General features: G+C 58.2%; 1 protein-coding gene across 1 annotated transcript; it reads left to right on the forward strand.

Annotated features, from left to right (window-relative positions):
- Positions 1-402: 402 nt before the first annotated feature.
- Positions 403-15,624, forward strand: KLHDC4 (kelch domain containing 4). The gene is made up of 12 exons (XM_075326226.1): positions 403-565; positions 702-793; positions 1,754-1,832; positions 8,901-8,999; positions 9,726-9,862; positions 10,694-10,786; positions 11,161-11,320; positions 11,906-11,975; positions 12,730-12,938; positions 14,569-14,962; positions 15,079-15,186; positions 15,256-15,624. Exons 1-12 carry the CDS (start codon positions 467-469, stop codon positions 15,432-15,434), a joined length of 1,719 nt encoding a protein of 572 aa, XP_075182341.1. The 5' UTR covers positions 403-466; the 3' UTR covers positions 15,435-15,624.
- The last annotated feature ends 4,718 nt before the right edge of the window (positions 15,625-20,342 follow it).

Below are 20,342 nucleotides of genomic sequence, written 5' to 3' on the forward strand. Positions count from 1 at the left end.
CCTCCAGATGTGCAAAGCTGGAGAGACCCCAAAAGACAGAGGAAGGTGGTCCTACAAAGTGCTGACTCCAGGGGCTGAATACTAATGCACGGTCCATTATAAAATGTTTATAAACCAGGAATCATTTCCTTTATGTCACAAATATAACATGAAAAAATATGGGAAAGGGTGTGAATACTTTTTCATGGCACTATATACAATGCTCAGGTGCTGTAGCCTCTGTGACTGTGTACTGTCTCTTTATTGCTGGGACTTGTAGTCCTGCAGCACATTCACCTCATTCTCCAGGGAGGATGTTATTTGTAGCAGTCATTCTGGTCACATGACTCCTTTCTACCGTATCTATTTTTAAGCCCCGCCCCTACAGTCTACAGTGACGTGCTAGTGATGTCATCCCTACGAGCCCGGTCGCAGTCTGGTGACGTCATCCTGGGTCCTGTCTACAGTTTGCCGGGAACAGAACAACATGGGGAAGAAAGGGAAGAAGGAGAAGAAGGTGAAGGGCGCGGAGAAGACGGCGGCCAAGATGGAGAAGAAGGTGTCCAAGAGGAGCCGGCAGGACGAGGTGAGGGGCGGGACCGGGTGAGTGCGGGGGCGGCGGGACCGGGTGAGTGCGGGGTGCGGGGGCGGCGGGACCGGGTGAGTGCGGGGGCGGCGGGACCGGGTGAGTGCGCGGTCAGTGACGCCTCCTCTCTGCACAGGAGGATCTGGAGGCGCTGATAGCGGAATTCCAATCACTGGACGCCAAGAAAACCCAAGTGATCGAAACGGCGACTGCTCCCCCGAGCCCGAGGTGAGAGAGCTGAGATGCAGGGGCTGAGATGCAGGGGCTGAGACGCAGGGGCTGAGGTGCAGGGGCTGAGATGCAGGAGCTGAGATGCAGGGGCTGAGGTGCAGGGGCTGAGATGCAGGAGCTGAGATGCAGGGGCTGAGGTGCAGGGGCTGAGGTGCAGGAGCTGAGGTGCAGGGGCTGAGCTGCAGGGGCTGAGCTGCAGGGGCTGAGGTGCAGGGGCTGAGCTGCAGGGGCTGAGCTGCAGGGGCTGAGCTGCAGGAGCTGAGGTGCAGGGGCTGAGGTGCAGGGGCTGAGATGCAGGGGCTGAGGTGCAGGGGCTGAGGTGCAGGGGCTGAGATGCAGGGGCTGAGATGCAGGGGCTGAGGTGCAGGAGCTGAGGCGCAGGGGCTGAGGCGCAGGGGCTGAGGCGCAGGGGCTGAGGCGCAGGGGCTGAGGCGCAGGGGCTGAGGTGCAGGGGCTGAGGCGCAGGGGGGCTGAGGCACAGGGGGGCTGAGGCGCAGGGGCTGAGGCGCAGGGGCTGAGGCGCAGGGGCTGAGATGCAGGGGCTGAGGCACAGGGGCTGAGGCGCAGGAGCTGAGGTGCAGGAGCTGAGGCACAGGGGGGCTGAGGCACAGGAGCTGAGATGCAGGGCCTGAGATGTGGCGGCTGAGGTACAGGGGCTCAGCAGGTGGCACTGCCCAGGAAGAGATCGGGTACAGCAAGAGACTTAGGCACACAGAAGGGGATCGGGTACAGCGGGCGGTAGGTGCACAGAGGAGGATCGGGCACAATGGGTGGCTTAGGCGCACAGGAGAGCATCAGATACAGTGGGTGGCTTAGGCAGACAGGAGGGGATCAGGTGCAGTGACAACACCACACAGGAAGAGAAAAGGTACATCAGGTGGCTTAGGTACACAGGAGGGGGATCGGATACTCGGGATACAGGGCCTGGAGAGTGACTTTGTATTTTTCTCCCTCCAGGCTGAACGCTTCCCTGACTCCACATCCTGAGAAGGAAGAACTGATTCTCTTTGGAGGTGAATATTTCAATGGCCAAAAAGTAAAGTATTTCTTTATTTTCTTCTTTATTTTTTTATCTGTTATACGAGGGGTTAATTAGTAAAGTGTAGCACTACAAATCCCAGCTCCTCATCAGGGATGGATTTCAGGCTGATAAGCTCTGTGACTTTCTTCTAGCTGTTTTTTTTCATTTTTTTTTTTCTACATTATCAGGATCTCTGCTTGCCGTCGGTGGCGTTTTCTCGGGGTCGGTGGCGTTTTCTCGCTGTCGGTGGCGTTTTCTCGGGGTCGGTGGCGTTTTCTCGGGGTCGGTGGCGTTTTCTCGGGGTCGGTGGCGTTTTCTCGGGGTCGGTGGCGTTTTCTCGGGGTCGGTGGCGTTTTCTCGGGGTCGGTGGCGTTTTCTCGGGGTCGTCGGCGTTTTCTCGGGGTCGGTGGCGTTTTCTCGGGGTCGGTGGCGTTTTCTCGCGGGCGGCGGCGTTTTCTCGCGGGCGGTGCGGTTTTAGCTGTGGAGTTTTATTACAGTTCTATTTCTTGTAGAAGTCGTCTCCTGTCCTGGGAGTTCGTTACAATGTATCAGTCTGGATTCCGATGATTCTGTCACTTTTGTCCAGACTGGATACATTGTATCAGACCCTCAGGGTTATTAGTTTAGGTGACTGGTTCAGTGTCTGGATGTTCCCATTCACTGACAGCCAGCAGAGATCCTGAAAACCCAGGAAATGAAATGTAAAATCTATTAGAAAGTCTCAGCAGTTTTCTGTGTGATAGAATGAATGTGATGTGTCGGGGGCCGGGGTTCCCCCGGGGGGCGCTCTCTGGACCCTGTCCTGTGCGATGTGTGAGGTGCACTGAGCGCTGCGTTACTGGAAGCTGCAGAATGAACAATATCTGATGGTTCTTTGTTTCCTGACGTCTTTTACTGGAATTTCCAGATTATAAGATGCCAAAGTAAAGGAATTTCATTGTGCATGTAATAAATGTAAAGAATTATAAGAAAGTCTTGTCTGTCACCACCAGGGGGCGCTCTGTGCACAGCCGGGGATCATAGCCACATACGGATCACCACCAGGGGGCGCTCTGTGCACAGCCGGGGATCATAGCCACATACTGATCACCACCAGGGGGCGCTCTGTGCACAGCCGGGGATCATAGCCACATACGGATCACCAGCAGGGGGCGCTCTGTGCACAGTCGGGGATCATAGCCACATACTGATCACCACCAGGGGGCGCTCTGTGCACAGCCGGGGATCATAGCCACATACGGATCACCACCAGGGGGCGCCCTGTGCACAGCCGGGGATCATAGCCACATACTGATCACCAGCAGGGGGCGCTCTGTGCACAGCCGGGGATCATAGCCACATACGGATCACCACCAGGGGGCGCTCTGTGCACAGCCGGGGATCATAGCCACATACTGATCACCACCAGGGGGCGCTCTGTGCACAGCCGGGGATCATAGCCACATACGGATCACCAGCAGGGGGCGCTCTGTGCACAGTCGGGGATCATAGCCACATACTGATCACCACCAGGGGGCGCTCTGTGCACAGCCGGGGATCATAGCCACATACGGATCACCACCAGGGGGCGCCCTGTGCACAGCCGGGGATCATAGCCACATACTGATCACCAGCAGGGGGCGCTCTGTGCACAGCCGGGGATCATAGCCACATACTGATCACCACCAGGGGGCGCTCTGTGCACAGCCGGGGATCATAGCCACATACTGATCACCACCAGGGGGCGCTCTGTGCACAGCCGGGGATCATAGCCACATACGGATCACCACCAGGGGGCGCTCTGTGCACAGCCGGGGATCATAGCCACATACTGATCACCAGCAGGGGGCGCTCTGTGCACAGCCGGGGATCATAGCCACATACTGATCACCACCAGGGGGCGCTCTGTGCACAGCCGGGGATCATAGCCACATACTGATCACCACCAGGGGGCGCTCTGTGCACAGCCGGGGATCATAGCCACATACTGATCACCACCAGGGGGCGCTCTGTGCACAGCCGGGGATCATAGCCACATACTGATCACCACCAGGGGGCGCTCTGTGCACAGCCGGGGATCATAGCCACATACGGATCACCAGCAGGGGGCGCTCTGTGCACAGTCGGGGATCATAGCCACATACTGATCACCACCAGGGGGCGCTCTGTGCACAGCCGGGGATCATAGCCACATACGGATCACCACCAGGGGGCGCCCTGTGCACAGCCGGGGATCATAGCCACATACTGATCACCAGCAGGGGGCGCTCTGTGCACAGCCGGGGATCATAGCCACATACTGATCACCACCAGGGGGCGCTCTGTGCACAGCCGGGGATCATAGCCACATACTGATCACCACCAGGGGGCGCTCTGTGCACAGTCGGGGATCATAGCCACATACGGATCACCACCAGGGGGCGCTCTGTGCACAGCCGGGGATCATAGCCACATACTGATCACCAGCAGGGGGCGCTCTGTGCACAGCCGGGGATCATAGCCACATACTGATCACCACCAGGGGGCGCTCTGTGCACAGCCGGGGATCATAGCCACATACTGATCACCACCAGGGGGCGCTCTGTGCACAGCCGGGGATCATAGCCACATACGGATCACCACCAGGGGGCGCTCTGTGCACAGCCGGGGATCATAGCCACATACGGATCACCAGCAGGGGGCGCTCTGTGCACAGCCGGGGATCATAGCCACATACTGATCACCACCAGGGGGCGCTCTGTGCACAGCCGGGGATCATAGTCACATACGGATCACCAGCAGGGGGCGCTCTGTGCACAGCCGGGGATCATAGCCACATACGGATCACCAGCAGGGGGCGCTCTGTGCACAGCCGGGGATCATAGCCACATACTGATCACCACCAGGGGGCGCCCTGTGCACAGCCGGGGATCATAGCCACATACTGATCACCACCAGGGGGCGCTCTGTGCACAGCCGGGGATCATAGCCACATACAGATCACCAGCAGGGGGCGCTCTGTGCACAGCCGGGGATCATAGCCACATACTGATCACCAGCAGGGGGCGCTCTGTGCACAGCCGGGGATCATAGCCACATACGGATCACCACCAGGGGGCGCTCTGTGCACAGCCGGGGATCATAGCCACATACGGATCACCACCAGGGGGCGCTCTGTGCACAGCCGGGGATCATAGCCACATACGGATCACCAGCAGGGGGCGCTCTGTGCACAGCCGGGGATTATAGCCACATACGGATCACCACTAGGGGGCGCTCTGTGCACAGCCGGGGATCATAGCCACATACGGATCACCACCAGGGGGTGCTCTGTGCACAGCCGGGGATCATAGCCACATACGGATCACCACCAGGGGGCGCTCTGTGCACAGCCGGGGATCATAGCCACATACTGATCACCACCAGGGGGCGCTCTGTGCACAGCCGGGGATCATAGCCACATACGGATCACCAGCAGGGGGCGCTCTGTGCACAGCCGGGGATCATAGCCACATACTGATCACCACCAGGGGGCGCTCTGTGCACAGCCGGGGATCATAGCCACATACGGATCACCACCAGGGGGCGCTCTGTGCACAGCCGGGGATCATAGCCACATACGGATCACCAGCAGGGGGCGCTCTGTGCACAGCCGGGGATCATAGCCACATACGGATCACCACCAGGGGGCGCTCTGTGCACAGCCGGGGATCATAGCCACATACGGATCACCACCAGGGGGCGCTCTGTGCACAGCCGGGGATCATAGCCACATACGGATCACCACCAGGGGGCGCTCTGTGCACAGCCGGGGATCATAGCCACATACGGATCACCAGCAGGGGGCGCTCTGTGCACAACCGGGGATCATAGCCACATACGGATCACCAGCAGGGGGCGCTCTGTGCACAGCCGGGGATCATAGTCACATACTGATCACCACCAGGGGGCGCTCTGTGCACAGCCGGGGATCATAGCCACATACTGATCACCACCAGGGGGCGCTCTGTGCACAGCCGGGGATCATAGCCACATACTGATCACCACCAGGGGGCGCTCTGTGCACAGCCGGGGATCATAGCCACATACTGATCACCACCAGGGGGCGCTCTGTGCACAGCCGGGGATCATAGCCACATACTGATCACCACCAGGGGGCGCTCTGTGCACAGCCGGGGATCATAGCCACATACTGATCACCAGCAGGGGGCGCTCTGTGCACAGCCGGGGATCATAGCCACATACGGATCACCAGCAGGGGGCGCTCTGTGCACAGCCAGGGATCATAGCCACATACGGATCACCACCAGGGGGCGCTCTGTGCACAACCGGGGATCATAGCCACATACGGATCACCAGCAGGGGGCGCTCTGTGCACAGCCGGGGATCATAGCCACATACGGATCACCAGCAGGGGGCGCTCTGTGCACAGCCAGGGATCATAGCCACATACTGATCACCACCAGGGGGCGCTCTGTGCACAGCCAGGGATCATAGCCACATACTGATCACCACCAGGGGGCGCTCTGTGCACAGCCGGGGATCATAGCCACATACGGATCACCACCAGGGGGCGCTCTGTGCACAACCGGGGATCATAGCCACATACGGATCACCACCAGGGGGCGCTCTGTGCACAGCCGGGGATCATAGCCACATACGGATCACCAGCAGGGGGCGCTCTGTGCACAGCCAGGGATCATAGCCACATACGGATCACCAGCAGGGGGCGCTCTGTGCACAGCCAGGGATCATAGCCACATACTGATCACCACCAGGGGGCGCTCTGTGCACAACCGGGGATCATAGCCACATACTGATCACACCAGGGGGCGCCCTGTGCACAGCCGGGGATCATAGCCACATACTGATCACCACCAGGGGGCGCTCTGTGCACAGCCGGGGATCATAGTCACATACTGATCACCACCAGGGGGCGCTCTGTGCACAGCCGGGGATCATATCCACATACGGATCACCAGCAGGGGGCGCTCTGTGCACAACCGGGGATCATAGCCACATACTGATCACCACCAGGGGGCGCTCTGTGCACAGCCGGGGATCATAGCCACATACGGATCACCAGCAGGGGGCGCTCTGTGCACAGCCGGGGATCATAGCCACATACTGATCACCACCAGGGGGCGCTCTGTGCACAACCGGGGATCATAGCCACATACTGATCACACCAGGGGGCGCCCTGTGCACAGCCGGGGATCATATCCACATACGGATCACCAGCAGGGGGCGCTCTGTGCACAACCGGGGATCATAGCCACATACGGATCACCACCAGGGGGCGCTCTGTGCACAGCCGGGGATCATAGCCACATACGGATCACCACCAGGGGGCGCTCTGTGCACAACCGGGGATCATAGCCACATACAGATCACCACCAGGGGGCGCTCTGTGCACAGCCGGGGATCATAGCCACATACTGATCACCACCAGGGGGCGCTCTGTGCACAGCCGGGGATCATAGCCACATACGGATCACCACCAGGGGGCGCGATATTTATTGATTTCTTCTCCAGGTCCATGTTCCGATTCTTTCTGACACTTTTGTATTATTATTTTGCACTTTCTTTCATAAGTTTTGTTCTGTAAATGTTTTGTTCCCGGTGACAACCGGTCTTCTTTTTCGCCGCCTGCACTGGTTGTCGGAGGAGCTTTTGCCGCCTGCGCTGGTTGTCGGAGGAGCTTTTGCCGCCTGCGCTGGTTGTCGGAGGAGCTTTTGCCGCCTGTGCTGGTTGTCGGAGGAGCTTTTGCCGCCTGCGCTGGTTGTCGGAGGAGCTTTTGCCGCCAGCGCTGGTTGTCGGAGGAGCTTTTGCCGCCAGCGCTGGTTGTCGGAGGAGCTTTTGCCGCCTGCGCTGGTTGTCGGAGGAGCTTTTGCCGCCTGCGCTGGTTGTCGGAGGAGCTTTTGCCGCCTGCGCTGGTTGTCGGAGGAGCTTTTGCCGCCTGCGCTGGTTGTCGGAGGAGCTTTTGCCGCCTGCGCTGGTTGTCGGAGGAGCTTTTGCCGCCTGCGCTGGTTGTCGGAGGAGCTTTTGCCGCCTGCGCTGGTTGTCGGAGGAGCTTTTGCCGCCTGCGCTGGTTGTCGGAGGAGCTTTTGCCGCCTGCGCTGGTTGTCGGAGGAGCTTTTGCCGCCTGCGCTGGTTGTCGGAGGAGCTTTTGCCGCCTGCGCTGGTTGTCGGAGGAGCTTTTGCCGCCTGCGCTGGTTGTCGGAGGAGCTTTTGCCGCCTGCGCTGGTTGTCGGAGGAGCTTTTGCCGCCTGCGCTGGTTGTCGGAGGAGCTTTTGCCGCCTGCGCTGGTTGTCGGAGGAGCTTTTGCCGCCTGCGCTGGTTGTCGGAGGAGCTTTTGCCGCCTGCGCTGGTTGTCGGAGGAGCTTTTGCCGCCTGCGCTGGTTGTCGGAGGAGCTTTTGCCGCCTGCGCTGGTTGTCGGAGGAGCTTTTGCCGCCTGCGCTGGTTGTCGGAGGAGCTTTTGCCGCCTGCGCTGGTTGTCGGAGGAGCTTTTGCCGCCTGCGCTGGTTGTCGGAGGAGCTTTTGCCGCCTGCGCTGGTTGTCGGAGGAGCTTTTGCCGCCTGCGCTGGTTGTCGGAGGAGCTTTTGCCGCCTGCGCTGGTTGTCGGAGGAGCTTTTGCCGCCTGCGCTGGTTGTCGGAGGAGCTTTTGCCGCCTGCGCTGGTTGTCGGAGGAGCTTTTGCCGCCTGCGCTGGTTGTCGGAGGAGCTTTTGCCGCCTGCGCTGGTTGTCGGAGGAGCTTTTGCCGCCTGCGCTGGTTGTCGGAGGAGCTTTTGCCGCCTGCGCTGGTTGTCGGAGGAGCTGTTGCCGCCTGCGCTGGTTGTCGGAGGAGCTGTTGCCGCCTGCGCTGGTTGTCGGAGGAGCTGTTGCCGCCTGCGCTGGTTGTCGGAGGAGCTGTTGCCGCCTGCGCTGGTTGTCGGAGGAGCTGTTGCCGCCTGCGCTGGTTGTCGGAGGAGCTGTTGCCGCCTGCGCTGGTTGTCGGAGGAGCTGTTGCCGCCTGCGCTGGTTGTTGGAGGAGCTTTGTCTTTCTTGTTGGGTCTCTATAGATTGATGTGATGTTTTTTGTTTTATGTTTTTTATTTTCTTGTCTTTGTGTTTTTATCTTTCAGACTTTCCTGTATAATGAGCTTTACATCTATAATATCAAGAAAAGCAGCTGGAGTAAGGTGGAGGTCCCGAGCCCCCCGCCCCGGCGCTGCGCCCATCAGGTACCCGGCTGATCTGCTGGGAGCAGTAGTTCTGGAGGTTGTTCTTTAACCCCTTGGTGACTGACTTCCTGTATGTATTGTGTGTGCTGACATATTAACTATGTAACGAGAGACAGAAATCACGAGGATCAGAACTTTCCGCTCTTCGCTGATTTTTGCTTCATTCTCATGTATGGGTGATCCCAACCGATCCTGACGAAGATTCATGGATCTCTCAAGGTGGCGGCAGCTCAGTGGTTAATTCTGCTTTGGTGCTGGATGACACTTTAATCCCGGGGTAGGATTTTGGCATGGACGCCGGGGTCCCCACCCTCCCCCTGTCACTGCGGAGCGCACTGAGCGCCTAATGAGTGGGTGCAAAGCGCAGAGAGGGGACATGTGGGCGTCCGCGGCCGTGACAGGCGCCGCACCAAGGAGTCTTCACTATTTTCTTAAAGAGCCCACAACCTAATAAAAGGAATTATTCGCTCCTTCTACAGCCGGGAAATTAATTTATTATATTAATACATTTTTTTTTACATTTTTATTCAATTAAGTCATTTACTGGTAAAAGGCCGAACTCTCCGGGCACTCGCCAGACGTGGCAACCGGGCGCCATGGGGGCTTTGTATCCACTGCTTCAGTGCGTTGTATCACCCCCATCCTCCTCTCTTGCAGCGCGTTGTATCATCCCCATCCTCCTCTCTTGCAGTGCGTTGTATCACCCCCATCCTCCTCTCTCCGCAGGCGGCGGCGGTCCCTCAGGCCGGGGGGCAGCTTTGGATCTTCGGAGGGGAGTTTGCGTCTCCTGATGGGGAGCAGTTTTACCACTACAAGGACCTCTGGGTGCTTCACCTCCAAACCAAAACCTGGGAGCAGATCAAGTAAGAGCCGGAGGCGATGAGCGCCCCCCGATGGTGCCATGTGTCTGGTGTACGTCCACCTGGATACATAGAAACTGATCAGTAATAATGGCCCCAACTCCCACCCTCCCTGGACTGCCACGCCCCGCCCCCCTCCCTGGACTGCCACGCCCCGCCCGCCCCCCTCCCTGGACTGCCACGCCCCGCCCGCCCCCCTCCCTGGACTGCCACGCCCCGCCCGCCCCCCTCCCTGGACTGCCACGCCCCGCCCGCCCCCCTCCCTGGACTGCCACGCCCCGCCCGCCCCCCTCCCTGGACTGCCACGCCCCGCCCGCCCCCTCCCTGGACTGCCACGCCCCGCCCGCCCCCCTCCCTGGACTGCCACGCCCCGCCCGCCCCCCCTCCCTGGACTGCCATGCCCCGCCCGCCCCCCTCCCTGGACTGCCATGCCCCGCCCGCCCCCCTCCCTGGACTGCCATGCCCCGCCCGCCCCCCTCCCTGGACTGCCACGCCCCGCCCGCCCCCCTCCCTGGACTGCCACGCCCCGCCCGCCCCCCTCCCTGGACTGCCACGCCCCGCCCGCCCCCCTCCCTGGACTGCCACGCCCCGCCCGCCCCCCTCCCTGGACTGCCACGCCCCGCCCGCCCCCCTCCCTGGACTGCCACGCCCCGCCCGCCCCCCTCCCTGGACTGCCACGCCCCTCCCGCCCCCCTCCCTGGACTGCCACGCCCCTCCCGCCCCCCTCCCTGGACTGCCATGCCCCTCCCGCCCCCCTCCCTGGACTGCCACTCCCATCTTGCAGATCCCGGTCGTCTCCTTGAGTTGTCATCTTCTGTCTTGTCTCCTGTGCAGAGCTCCTGGAGGACCGTCCGGAAGAAGCGGCCATCGCATGGTGCACACGAAGAGGCAGCTGATAGTTTTCGGAGGGTTTCACGAGAGCACACGGTGAGAGTTGTCGTCAGTCACCTGCCCACATCTCATAGACAAGATAATAAAGAGCTATAGTCATGGACTACTCTGCTCATCATCTCTGATCTTCTGTTGTGAAACCACTACTCCCAGCATAGCGTGCCACAGTGGGAGATGTAGTGTTAGAGCAGCTGGAGAGTCACCTGCCCCCATCATTACTCACCTGGTAATCTCCAGCAGCTCCTCCCCAGGGTAAGATCTCTGCTTGCTGGGAAGTTTATCCTCTGCTCCTTGTCTTGTGTTTAGCGGAGGAGTCGTTCCCGGACCCCAACGCTTCCCCCTCAGCACTTCCCATACCCCCCCTCCCCTCACCCCTCCCCCCCCGACCAACGCTTCTCTTTCCTTTCCAGGGATTACATCTATTATAATGATGTATTCGTGTTTAACCTGGACTCCTTCACGTGGGCCAAGATCTCGCCGTCCGGCACCGGCCCGTCCCCGCGGTCGGGGTGTCAGCTGACCACCACCCAGGATGGAAGCATCATCGTCTATGGCGGATACTGTAAGCAGGTCCGTACCATCAGCGCTGACACTAAAGGGGAGACCTGAAGTCAGGAGCGTATAACGGGGCGGGAGCGGAATAAGAGCTCACCTGTCCTACAGTCTCCTCCCCCAGTAATGGCTGATAACAGGGAGTAATAGATTGTACTCACCTGTCCTACAGTCTCCTCCCCCAGTAATGGCTGATAACAGGGAGTAATAGATTGTACTCACCTGTCCTACAGTCTCCTCCCCCAGTAATGGCTGATAACAGGGAGTAATAGATTGTACTCACCTGTCCTACAGTCTCCTCCCCCAGTAATGGCTGATAACAGGGAGTAATAGATTGTACTCACCTGTCCTACAGTCTCCTCCCCCAGAAATGGCTGATAACAGGGAGTAATAGAATGTACTCACCTGTCCTACAGTCTCCTCCCCCAGTAATGGCTGATAACAGGGAGTAATAGAATGTACTCACCTGTCCTACAGTCTCCTCCCCCCAGTAATGGCTGATAACAGGGAGTAATAGAATGTACTCACCTGTCCTACAGTCTCCTCCCCCCAGAAATGGCTGATAACAGGGAGCAGTAGCTGACTTGTGTTTCTGCTCCTCAGAGAGTGAAGAAGGACGTGGACCGGGGGACGGTGCACACAGACCTGTTCCTGCTGCACATGGAGGCTGCTGGTGAGTGAGTGTGACCTCTCATCAGGCAGACGCTGCAGGGGATGATTTTGGGGTGAGCCCCCCGGTGTGGCCCCTATAGTGTCGCCCACATGTGAGAGTAGCTCAGATTTACCCCGAGGCTTCATATTGATGAACCAGGCAGCTCAGGATGAGCAGACCCGTGACTATACTGTAAAAGGTGCGATTACTCATGAACCAGGAAGCTCAGGATGAGCAGACCCGTGACTATACAGTAAAAGGTGCGGTTACCCCTGTGATCTGTGGGGTCTCCACGGCCTGAGATGCAGGGGATGGTTCTCCCCTCCCCCGGCCCACGCACCGCGTTCAGCTGGTAAACTGCTGCCGCGCTCGGTAACTGGTAATTACAGACTCCGCGACCGCCTGTGACACGCTGTAACATGGGAGACAATGAGCGAGGAGGGTCCCGGGGGGCCGCGCGTAACCAGGCTGCAAAAACACCACCACGTGCAGCTGCCACCATCCATGTGACCCCCGGGATCGGGCACACGAGGCTTCATGTGCAGCCGGGGGGAGAAGTCCCCATCTCTGTGGCAATAGTCAGCAGCTGAATAATCTCCAGCTGCTCACAGCTGAGGGTTTGTTACAGTTGTATCCAGTGTGGATCGTCCTGTGTGAGCAGCGAGCTTGTTGCCTAGGAAACAGACCACCGCTGATAGACAGCAGAGGTGGCCGGTAACCTGGGCAACGAGCAGTAACTTCAATCGCATCCTCGGATCTGTTTTCTTTTTCCCAGATAAGTGGATATGGAGTCGTCTGAGCCCCTCCGGTGTGAAGCCCACCCCCAGGACCGGCTTCTCTATGGCGCTGGCACCCAATAACCGCAGCGTTCTCTTTGGAGGGGTCTACGATGAGGAAGAGGAGGAGACAATGGAGGGCGACTTCTACAACGACCTCTACTTCTACGACCAGGGGAAGAATCGATGGTTCTCTGCTCAGACGAAGGTGCAGCCATGAATGTGATGTGGGAAATATCTGCGGTCCCTGCCAGCAGCGGGGGGTGGGGGGCGGCGCTGAGCCGTGCGGTCCCCTTCCAGCAGTGGGGGGCGGCGGCGCTGAGCCGTGCGGTCCCCTTCCAGCAGTGGGGGTGGGGGGCGGCGGCGCTGAGCCGTGCGGTCCCCTTCCAGCAAGGGGGGGTGGGGGGCGGCGCTGAGCCGTGTGGTCCCCTTCCAGCAGGGGGGGTGGGGGGCGGCACTGAGCCGTGCGGTCCTCCCCTGACAGCAGGAGGGGGTGGGGGCCGGTGCTGAGCCGTGCGGTCCCCTTCCAGCAGGGGGGGGTGGGGGGGTGGCAGCGCTGGGCCGTGCGGTCCCCTTCCAGCAGGGGGGGGGGCGGCGCTGGGCCGTGCGGTCCCCTTCCAGCGGGGGGGGGGGGGGGGCGTCGCTGGGCCGTGTGGTCCCCTTCCAGCAGGGGTGGGGGGGGGCGGCGCTTGGCCGTGTGGTCCTCTTCCAGCGAGGGGGGGTGGGGGGCGGCGCTGGGCCGTGTGGTCCCCTTCCAGCGCGGGGGGGGGGGGGGGGGGGTGGAGGGCGGTGCTGAGCCGTGTGCGGTCCCCTTCCAGCGGGGGGGGGGGGGGTGTGTGGAGGGCGGTGCTGAGCCGTGCGGTCCCCTTCCAGCGGGGGGGGGGGGGGGGTGTGTGGAGGGCGGTGCTGAGCCGTGCGGTCCCCTTCCAGCAGGGGAGGGTGGGGGGCGGCGCTGTGCCGTGTGACTCCCTTCCAGCAGGGGGGGGTGCTGAGCCGTGCGGTCCCCTTCCAGCTGTGGGGGGGGGCGGCGCTGGGCCATGCGGTCCCCTTCCAGCAGGGCGAGGGGGGGTCGGCGTTGGGCCGTGCGGACCCCTTCCAGCGAGGGGGGTGGGGGGGGGGGTGGTGGGGTGGGCGGTGCTGAGCCGTGCGGTCCCCTTTCCAGCAGGGGGGTGGGGGGGGGCGGTGGCGCTTGGCCGTGTGGTACCCTTCCAACGGGGGGTGTGTGTGTGTGTGGAGGGCGGTGCTGAGCCGTGCGGTCCCCTTCCAGCAGGGGTGGTGGAGGGGGCGGCGCTGGGCCGTGCGGTCCCCTTCCAGCAGGGTGGGGGGGGGCGGCGGCGCTGGGCCGTGTGGTCCCCTTCCAGCGGGGGAAGGTGCTGAGCCGTGCGGTCCCCTTCCAGCAGGGGGGGGGGGGGGGCGGCGGCGCTGGGCCGTGTGGTCCCCTTCCAGCGGGGGAAGGTGCTGAGCCGCGCGGTCCCCTTCCAGCAGGGGGGGGTGGGCGGCGCTGGGCCGTGCGGTCCCCTTCCAGCAGGGGGGGGGGAGGGGCGGCGCTGGGCCGTGTGGTCCCCTTCCAGCGGGGGGGGGGGGGTGTGGAGGGCGGTGCTGAGCCGTGCGGTCCCCTTCCAGCAGGGTGGGGGGGGGTGTGGAGGGCGGTGCTGAGCCGTGCGGTCCCCTTCCAGCAGGGGGGGGGTGGGGGGGGCCAGCACTGAGCCGTGCGGTTCCCTTCCATCAGGGGGGGGGTGGGGGGGTGGGGGGGCGGCACTGACCCATGCGGTTCTCCAGCAGCCGCTTTGTGCTGCCGACTTGCCATAACTCGGGTCTCTGATGTTTCTCCATTCAAGGGCCATAAATCCGATCGGAAGAAGAGGCGCCGCGGAGACAAAACCGAGGAGGTGGAAACGTCCGAGGCCGACGCTCAGAGCCCGGCGGAGCCCATCGAGGTCATCAAGGAGATTGTGGCTGAAGACGGCACCGTGATGACCATCAAGCAGGTGATCCCCGGCGAGGCCGCCCCTGCCAGCGAGGAGGAGGAGGAGGAGGAGGAGGAGGAAGCCGCCGGGCCGCAGGTGGAGCCCTCCCCCAGGTCCAGCGCCATGACCGCCGTCCGGCAGGGCGTCCTCTACGTGTACGGGGGAATGTTCGAGGTCGGTGACCGGCAGTTCACGCTCAATGACCTGTACAGCCTGGACCTGCACAAGATGGAGGAATGGAGAGTGCTGGTGGAGATGGATCCGAGTAAGTGATGGGTCTACACCTACCAGAGGGCGCCACACTCCAGATGCAGGGGGCCGGAGACCGCCACAGCTGCAGTAAGTGTCGTAACGTAGTAACGTCCGTTGTGTTTGGTGCAGAGACTCAGGAATGGTTGGGAGAGTCTGACTCTGAGGAGGAGGAAGGTGCGGAGGGAGGCGAGGAGGAGGATGACAGCGAGGAGGAGGAGGAGGAGGACGAGGACAGCGGTGAGTGCAGGGACTGATGATCGGCTGTAGACTTTGCTTTCTAATCTCCAACCCCGATTCCTCCACCAGACGAGGAGCAGCACCCCCCGGTGGAGCCGCAGGAGAGGTACTCCGACTACCTGCCCCGCACAGAACCGCACTGGATCCGCCTCGCTCGCGCCAACATGGGCGCCGAAGCCAAAGAGAAGAAAGTCCTGAAAGTGGCGCACGCCATGGCGAAGACCTTCTATGATTTTAGAGATAAATAGAACAATGGGGGGCGATGTGATAACCACAGAACTGCTGGACACTCCCAAACCCCCCCACCCCCAGAGGGGACAGTCCTGTATGTTTGGGCCTCATCAATGCGCTGGTAACTGCTGGACCCGGAGGCGTCCTCCATCCGGAAACTTAAAGGGGCCTTGACCTAATATTAAAAGCAAACTGTAAATTCCTTTACTCCGGCATCCGACAGTCCAGAAAGTTATTATTTCTGCAGAATGATGGTCTGAGGTCCGATAATCCGGCGCTGATGTCAGATTATAGGATGATTGGTATCGGGGCGTAGATTGTATATGACCGGGCGCTGATCATATACCCCCTCATTATATACAGAGCGGGGGAGGAGCAGCACCTGCCGGCAGCCGGTCTGATGCAACGTGGCATAACCGCCGCTCCCTGCGGACCGCACGCTGCCGACAGCCTCCCTGGTTTAACCCTTCCAGCTCTTCTCTGCCAGAAGTGATGAGTTATGCCATGTAATTGTCATTTCTGGTTCCACGATTGATAGTGTGACACTTTGCCTCCGGCGGCTGATGACGATGAAGGTCGGGGACCATTCCTTGGAAAGCAGAATAGACGTCGGCCATATCTGCGCTCCGTGTATTTCGTGACATCCTTCAGGTCGCTCCAAATGATACCTTCAGCCATGTTTCGCCCCCACCGGGGTCCGGCACCCACCAGTAATGTAGTTGGTAAGCCCACTCGCTTATTGGCCAATCACTTTTTTATTAAAGGGCCAGCGTCCGATCTGAGCACTAAATAATTGTAGCTTTCCAAAAACGTTCTCCTTTTTCTCTGCGCCTGCACGGGGGCATCACAAAGCCTCAACATTTGTCACAAGAGGCATTTTGCTCCTGCCCAGTTTCTTAAAAAGTAGGTGGGGCTTATCCAAAAGTGGGTGTGGTCACATAGTACGCCACTTCCCATCACATCCGCCGGACCCTCATTGCCTCCCACCATTTTTAAGACTTCTATCTGCTTGCATTGATCATAAAACCGGTCCTGATGCAGTGCCTCTCACAGCTGAGGGTTTGTTACAGTTGCATCCAGTCTACCCTCCCCCTCCTTTATGACAGATCTCTCCTGTCCTGGTTGTCTTGATTGGATACAGCTGTACCAAACCCTCTGCTGTGAGAAGTGCGGCACCATCAGTAAAACCCAGACGGACAAAATGTAGAGCAATATCCCCATGAAACGCCTCTCACACTGGAATAATGCGGGCGGTCCCAGCCTCGGATATGGACAGGATTTAGGCTCCTGAATATAATGGAACAAGAGTCCCGTTCACTGACAGCAAGCGGAGGACTTAAAGATGGTGAATGTAACAATAAGTACAGTGCCTTGCGAAAGTATTCAGCCCCTTGAATTTTTCACCCTTTTCCCACATTGCAGGCATCAAACATATAGATAAAATGTGAATGTTCTGGTGAAGAATCAACAAGTGGGACACAATTGTGAAGGTGAACGATATTTATTGCTTATTTTAAACCTTTTTATAAAAAATAAATAACTGAAAATTGGGGGTGCAATATTATTCATCCCCTGTAAGTGAATCCTTTGTAGCGCCCCCTTTTGCTGTGATTACAGCTGCAGTCTCTTGGGGGATGTGTCTATCAGTTTTGCACATGGAGAGACTGAAATTCTCGCCCATTCTTCCTTTGTACACAGCTGGAGCTGAGTGAGGGTGGATGGAGGCGTTTGTGAAAAGCAGTTTTCAGCTCTTTCCACAGATTCTCGATTGGGTTCAGGTCTGGACTGTGGCTTGGCTATTCTAACACCTGGATACGGTTATTTGTGAACCATTCTATTGTAGATTTTGCTTTATCTTTGGGATCATTGTCTTGTTGGAAGACAAATCTCAGTCCCAGTCTCAGGTCTTTTGCAGACTCCAACAGGTTTTCTTCAAGAATGGTCCTGTATTTGGCTCCATCCATCCTCCCATCAATTTTACTATCTTCCCTGTCCCTGCTGAAGAAAAGCAGGCCCAAACCATGATGCTGCCTCCACCATGTTTGACAGTGGGGATGGTGTGTTCAGGGTGATGAGCTGTGTTGCTTTTATCGTTTGGCATTGTGCCCTGATAGTGTGATTTTGGTTTCATCTGAGCAGAGCACCTTCTTCCACATGTTTGGTGTCTCCAGGGGCTTGTGGCAAACTTTAAACAACACTTTTTATGGATATCTTTGAGAAATGGCTTCTTCTTGCCACTCTTCTATAAAGGCCAGATTTGTGCAGTGTTGATTGTTGTGCTATGGACAGACTCTCCCACCTCAGCTGTAGATCTCTGCAGATCATCCAGAGGGATCATGGGCCTCTTGGCTGCATCTCTGATCAGTCTTCTCCTTGTGTGAGATGACAGTTTGGATGGAGGCCGGGTCTTGGTAGATTTGCAGTGGTATGATGCTCCTTCCATGTCAATATGATCGCTTGCACAGGGCTTCTGGGGATGTTTAAAGTTGTGGAATTCTTTTTGCAACCAAATCCGGCTTTAAACTTCTCCACAACAGTATCCTGGACCTGCCTGTTGTGTTCCTTGGTCTTCATGATGCTCTCTGTGCTTTACACAGAACACTGAGACTATCACAGAGCAGGGGCATTATACGGAGACTTGATTACACACAGGGGCTTATATTTATCATCATCAGTCATTTAGGACAACATTGGATCATTCAGAGATCCTCAATCAACTTCTGGAGGGAGTTTCTGCACTGAAAGTAAAGGGGATGAATAATATTACACGCCACAATTTTCAGATTATTCTAGCTATAAATTTCCTTCCTCTTCACAATTGTGTCACTTGTAGATTCTTCACCAGAACATTAACATTTTATCTTTATGTTTGAAGCCTGAAATGTGGGAAAAGGGTGAAAAATTCAAAGGGGCTGAATACTTTCGCAAGGCACTGTACATATTACAGAAAGACACTGAATGACGCACTCGGCTCTGCTACATATTATTATAAATGTAAGAGGGAAGATGCGGGGTCTGTAGTGTCTGCCTCCGCTGACACCGATGAGACGTCTCCTGAAACACTTCCCTTCCAAGTGGCTCCTTGATGATGGTTTCTCCAGATGAGAGCGTCTCCACCATCACCTCTAATCTCCAAAGAGGCTGGAGCCGAGCCCGGAGCGATGAGGACGCACTGGAGATTACTGAAGAGACCCCTCCACCCAAGACCCCGTCCTGTAATCACAAGTGACCTAAAGGACCAGCGATCACACGGGAGGGGCGGCTGTGCACGGGTAATGTGACCGCCAAACTGTGCATCTACCGCAAGATGTACAAACGGCGCCAGGAGGGATCACAAAATATGGTGACCAGAAAATGACCATATTGTACATAGGGGCAGTAGTATTTCTGTGTGTATACACTGTGTACCCCCCATATATATACTGTGGACTCCCCCAATATATACACTGTGGACTCCCCCAATATATACACTGTGAACCCCCCATATATACACTGGAGATGAACATTACTGAACATTGTGTGATCAGTTGCTTTTTTCAGAAATAATGTAATCTCCATTGATGACCATGCTCTGGTTTTGTGTAAGGGGTGCACCATGCCACCAGAGCAGGGTAAGGGGGGCACCATGCCACTAGAGCAGGGTAAGGGGTGCACCGTGCCACCAGAGCAGGGTAAGGGGCGCACCGTGCCACCAGAGCAGGGTAAGGGGCGCACCGTGCCACCAGAGCAGGGTAAGGGGCGCACCGTGCCACCAGAGCAGGGTAAGGGGCGCACCGTGCCACCAGAGCAGGGTAAGGGGCGCACCGTGCCACCAGAGCAGGGTAAGGGGCGCACCGTGCCACCAGAGCAGGGTAAGGGGCGCACCGTGCCACCAGAACAGGGTAAGGGGCGCACCGTGCCACCAGAACAGGGTAAGGGGCGCACTGTGCCACCAGAGCAGGGTAAGGGGCGCACCGTGCCACCAGAACAGGGTAAGGGGCGCACCGTGCCACCAGAACAGGGTAAGGGGCGCACCGTGCCACCAGAACAGGGTAAGGGGCGCACCGTGCCACCAGAGCAGGGTAAGGGATTTTGGTCCACTCGTCTTCCAGTCTCTTCCACAGTTCTTTGACTGTTCTGGGTTTCTTGGCCATAACTTTGTCACCAAGGTTTTTCCTGAGGTTTTCTATTGGGTTCAGATCAGGACTCTTGGCTGTGGCCATTTCATTGTTTCCAGGAGCTGCTTCCCCCGTTTTGCTGTGTGACAAGGGCATTGTCCTGCATGAAAATTGCTGCTGATTGAGTGATGGACACAAGTAAGGAGCCACTTGTGAAGACGGTTCTGATCCACACTTGCATTCACTCTATCATGTAGCTGTATGAGAGGTCCAACTCCTGCAGCAGAAAACATTCCCCAAACCATGACCCCTCCTCCACCACCTCTCACTGGCTTCTTAACACACTTTGGGTTCAGCCTTTTCACAATTTGTCGATGAACAGAATGTTTCCCATCAGACCCAAATAAATTAAACTTACTTTCATCAGTAAAATGACCTGCGGACACTTCTCCTCTGTCCACACAACATGCTCCTCACCAAAGAGGACTCTAGCCTTGTGATTCTTTCTGCTAATGAGAGGTTTGGTCACTGCAGAGTGGACTTTCAGTCCAAATGCTCTTACACATCGTGACCCTATATGACGAGACAGATCCTTACCCTGTTCAGTGCTGAAGTGGCGGCAATTCCAGCTGTAGTGTGGAAACGATTACCCATGGAGAGTCTCCGCATTATCCTTTCCTCTCTTGCATTTGTCTTTCGAGGGCGACCAGCCTTCTTGGGGAACTTGAAAGAGTTTGTGATGTTATAAAGATGCAATATTCTCAAAAATCACAGACTTGGAATGAACAACTTCTCTTGCTAAGGCTGATAAGAGTCACCCCTTTGGCC

Source organism: Anomaloglossus baeobatrachus, chromosome 10 (genome assembly GCF_048569485.1).
Source record: "Anomaloglossus baeobatrachus isolate aAnoBae1 chromosome 10, aAnoBae1.hap1, whole genome shotgun sequence".
NCBI classification, from domain to species: domain Eukaryota; kingdom Metazoa; phylum Chordata; class Amphibia; order Anura; family Aromobatidae; genus Anomaloglossus; species Anomaloglossus baeobatrachus.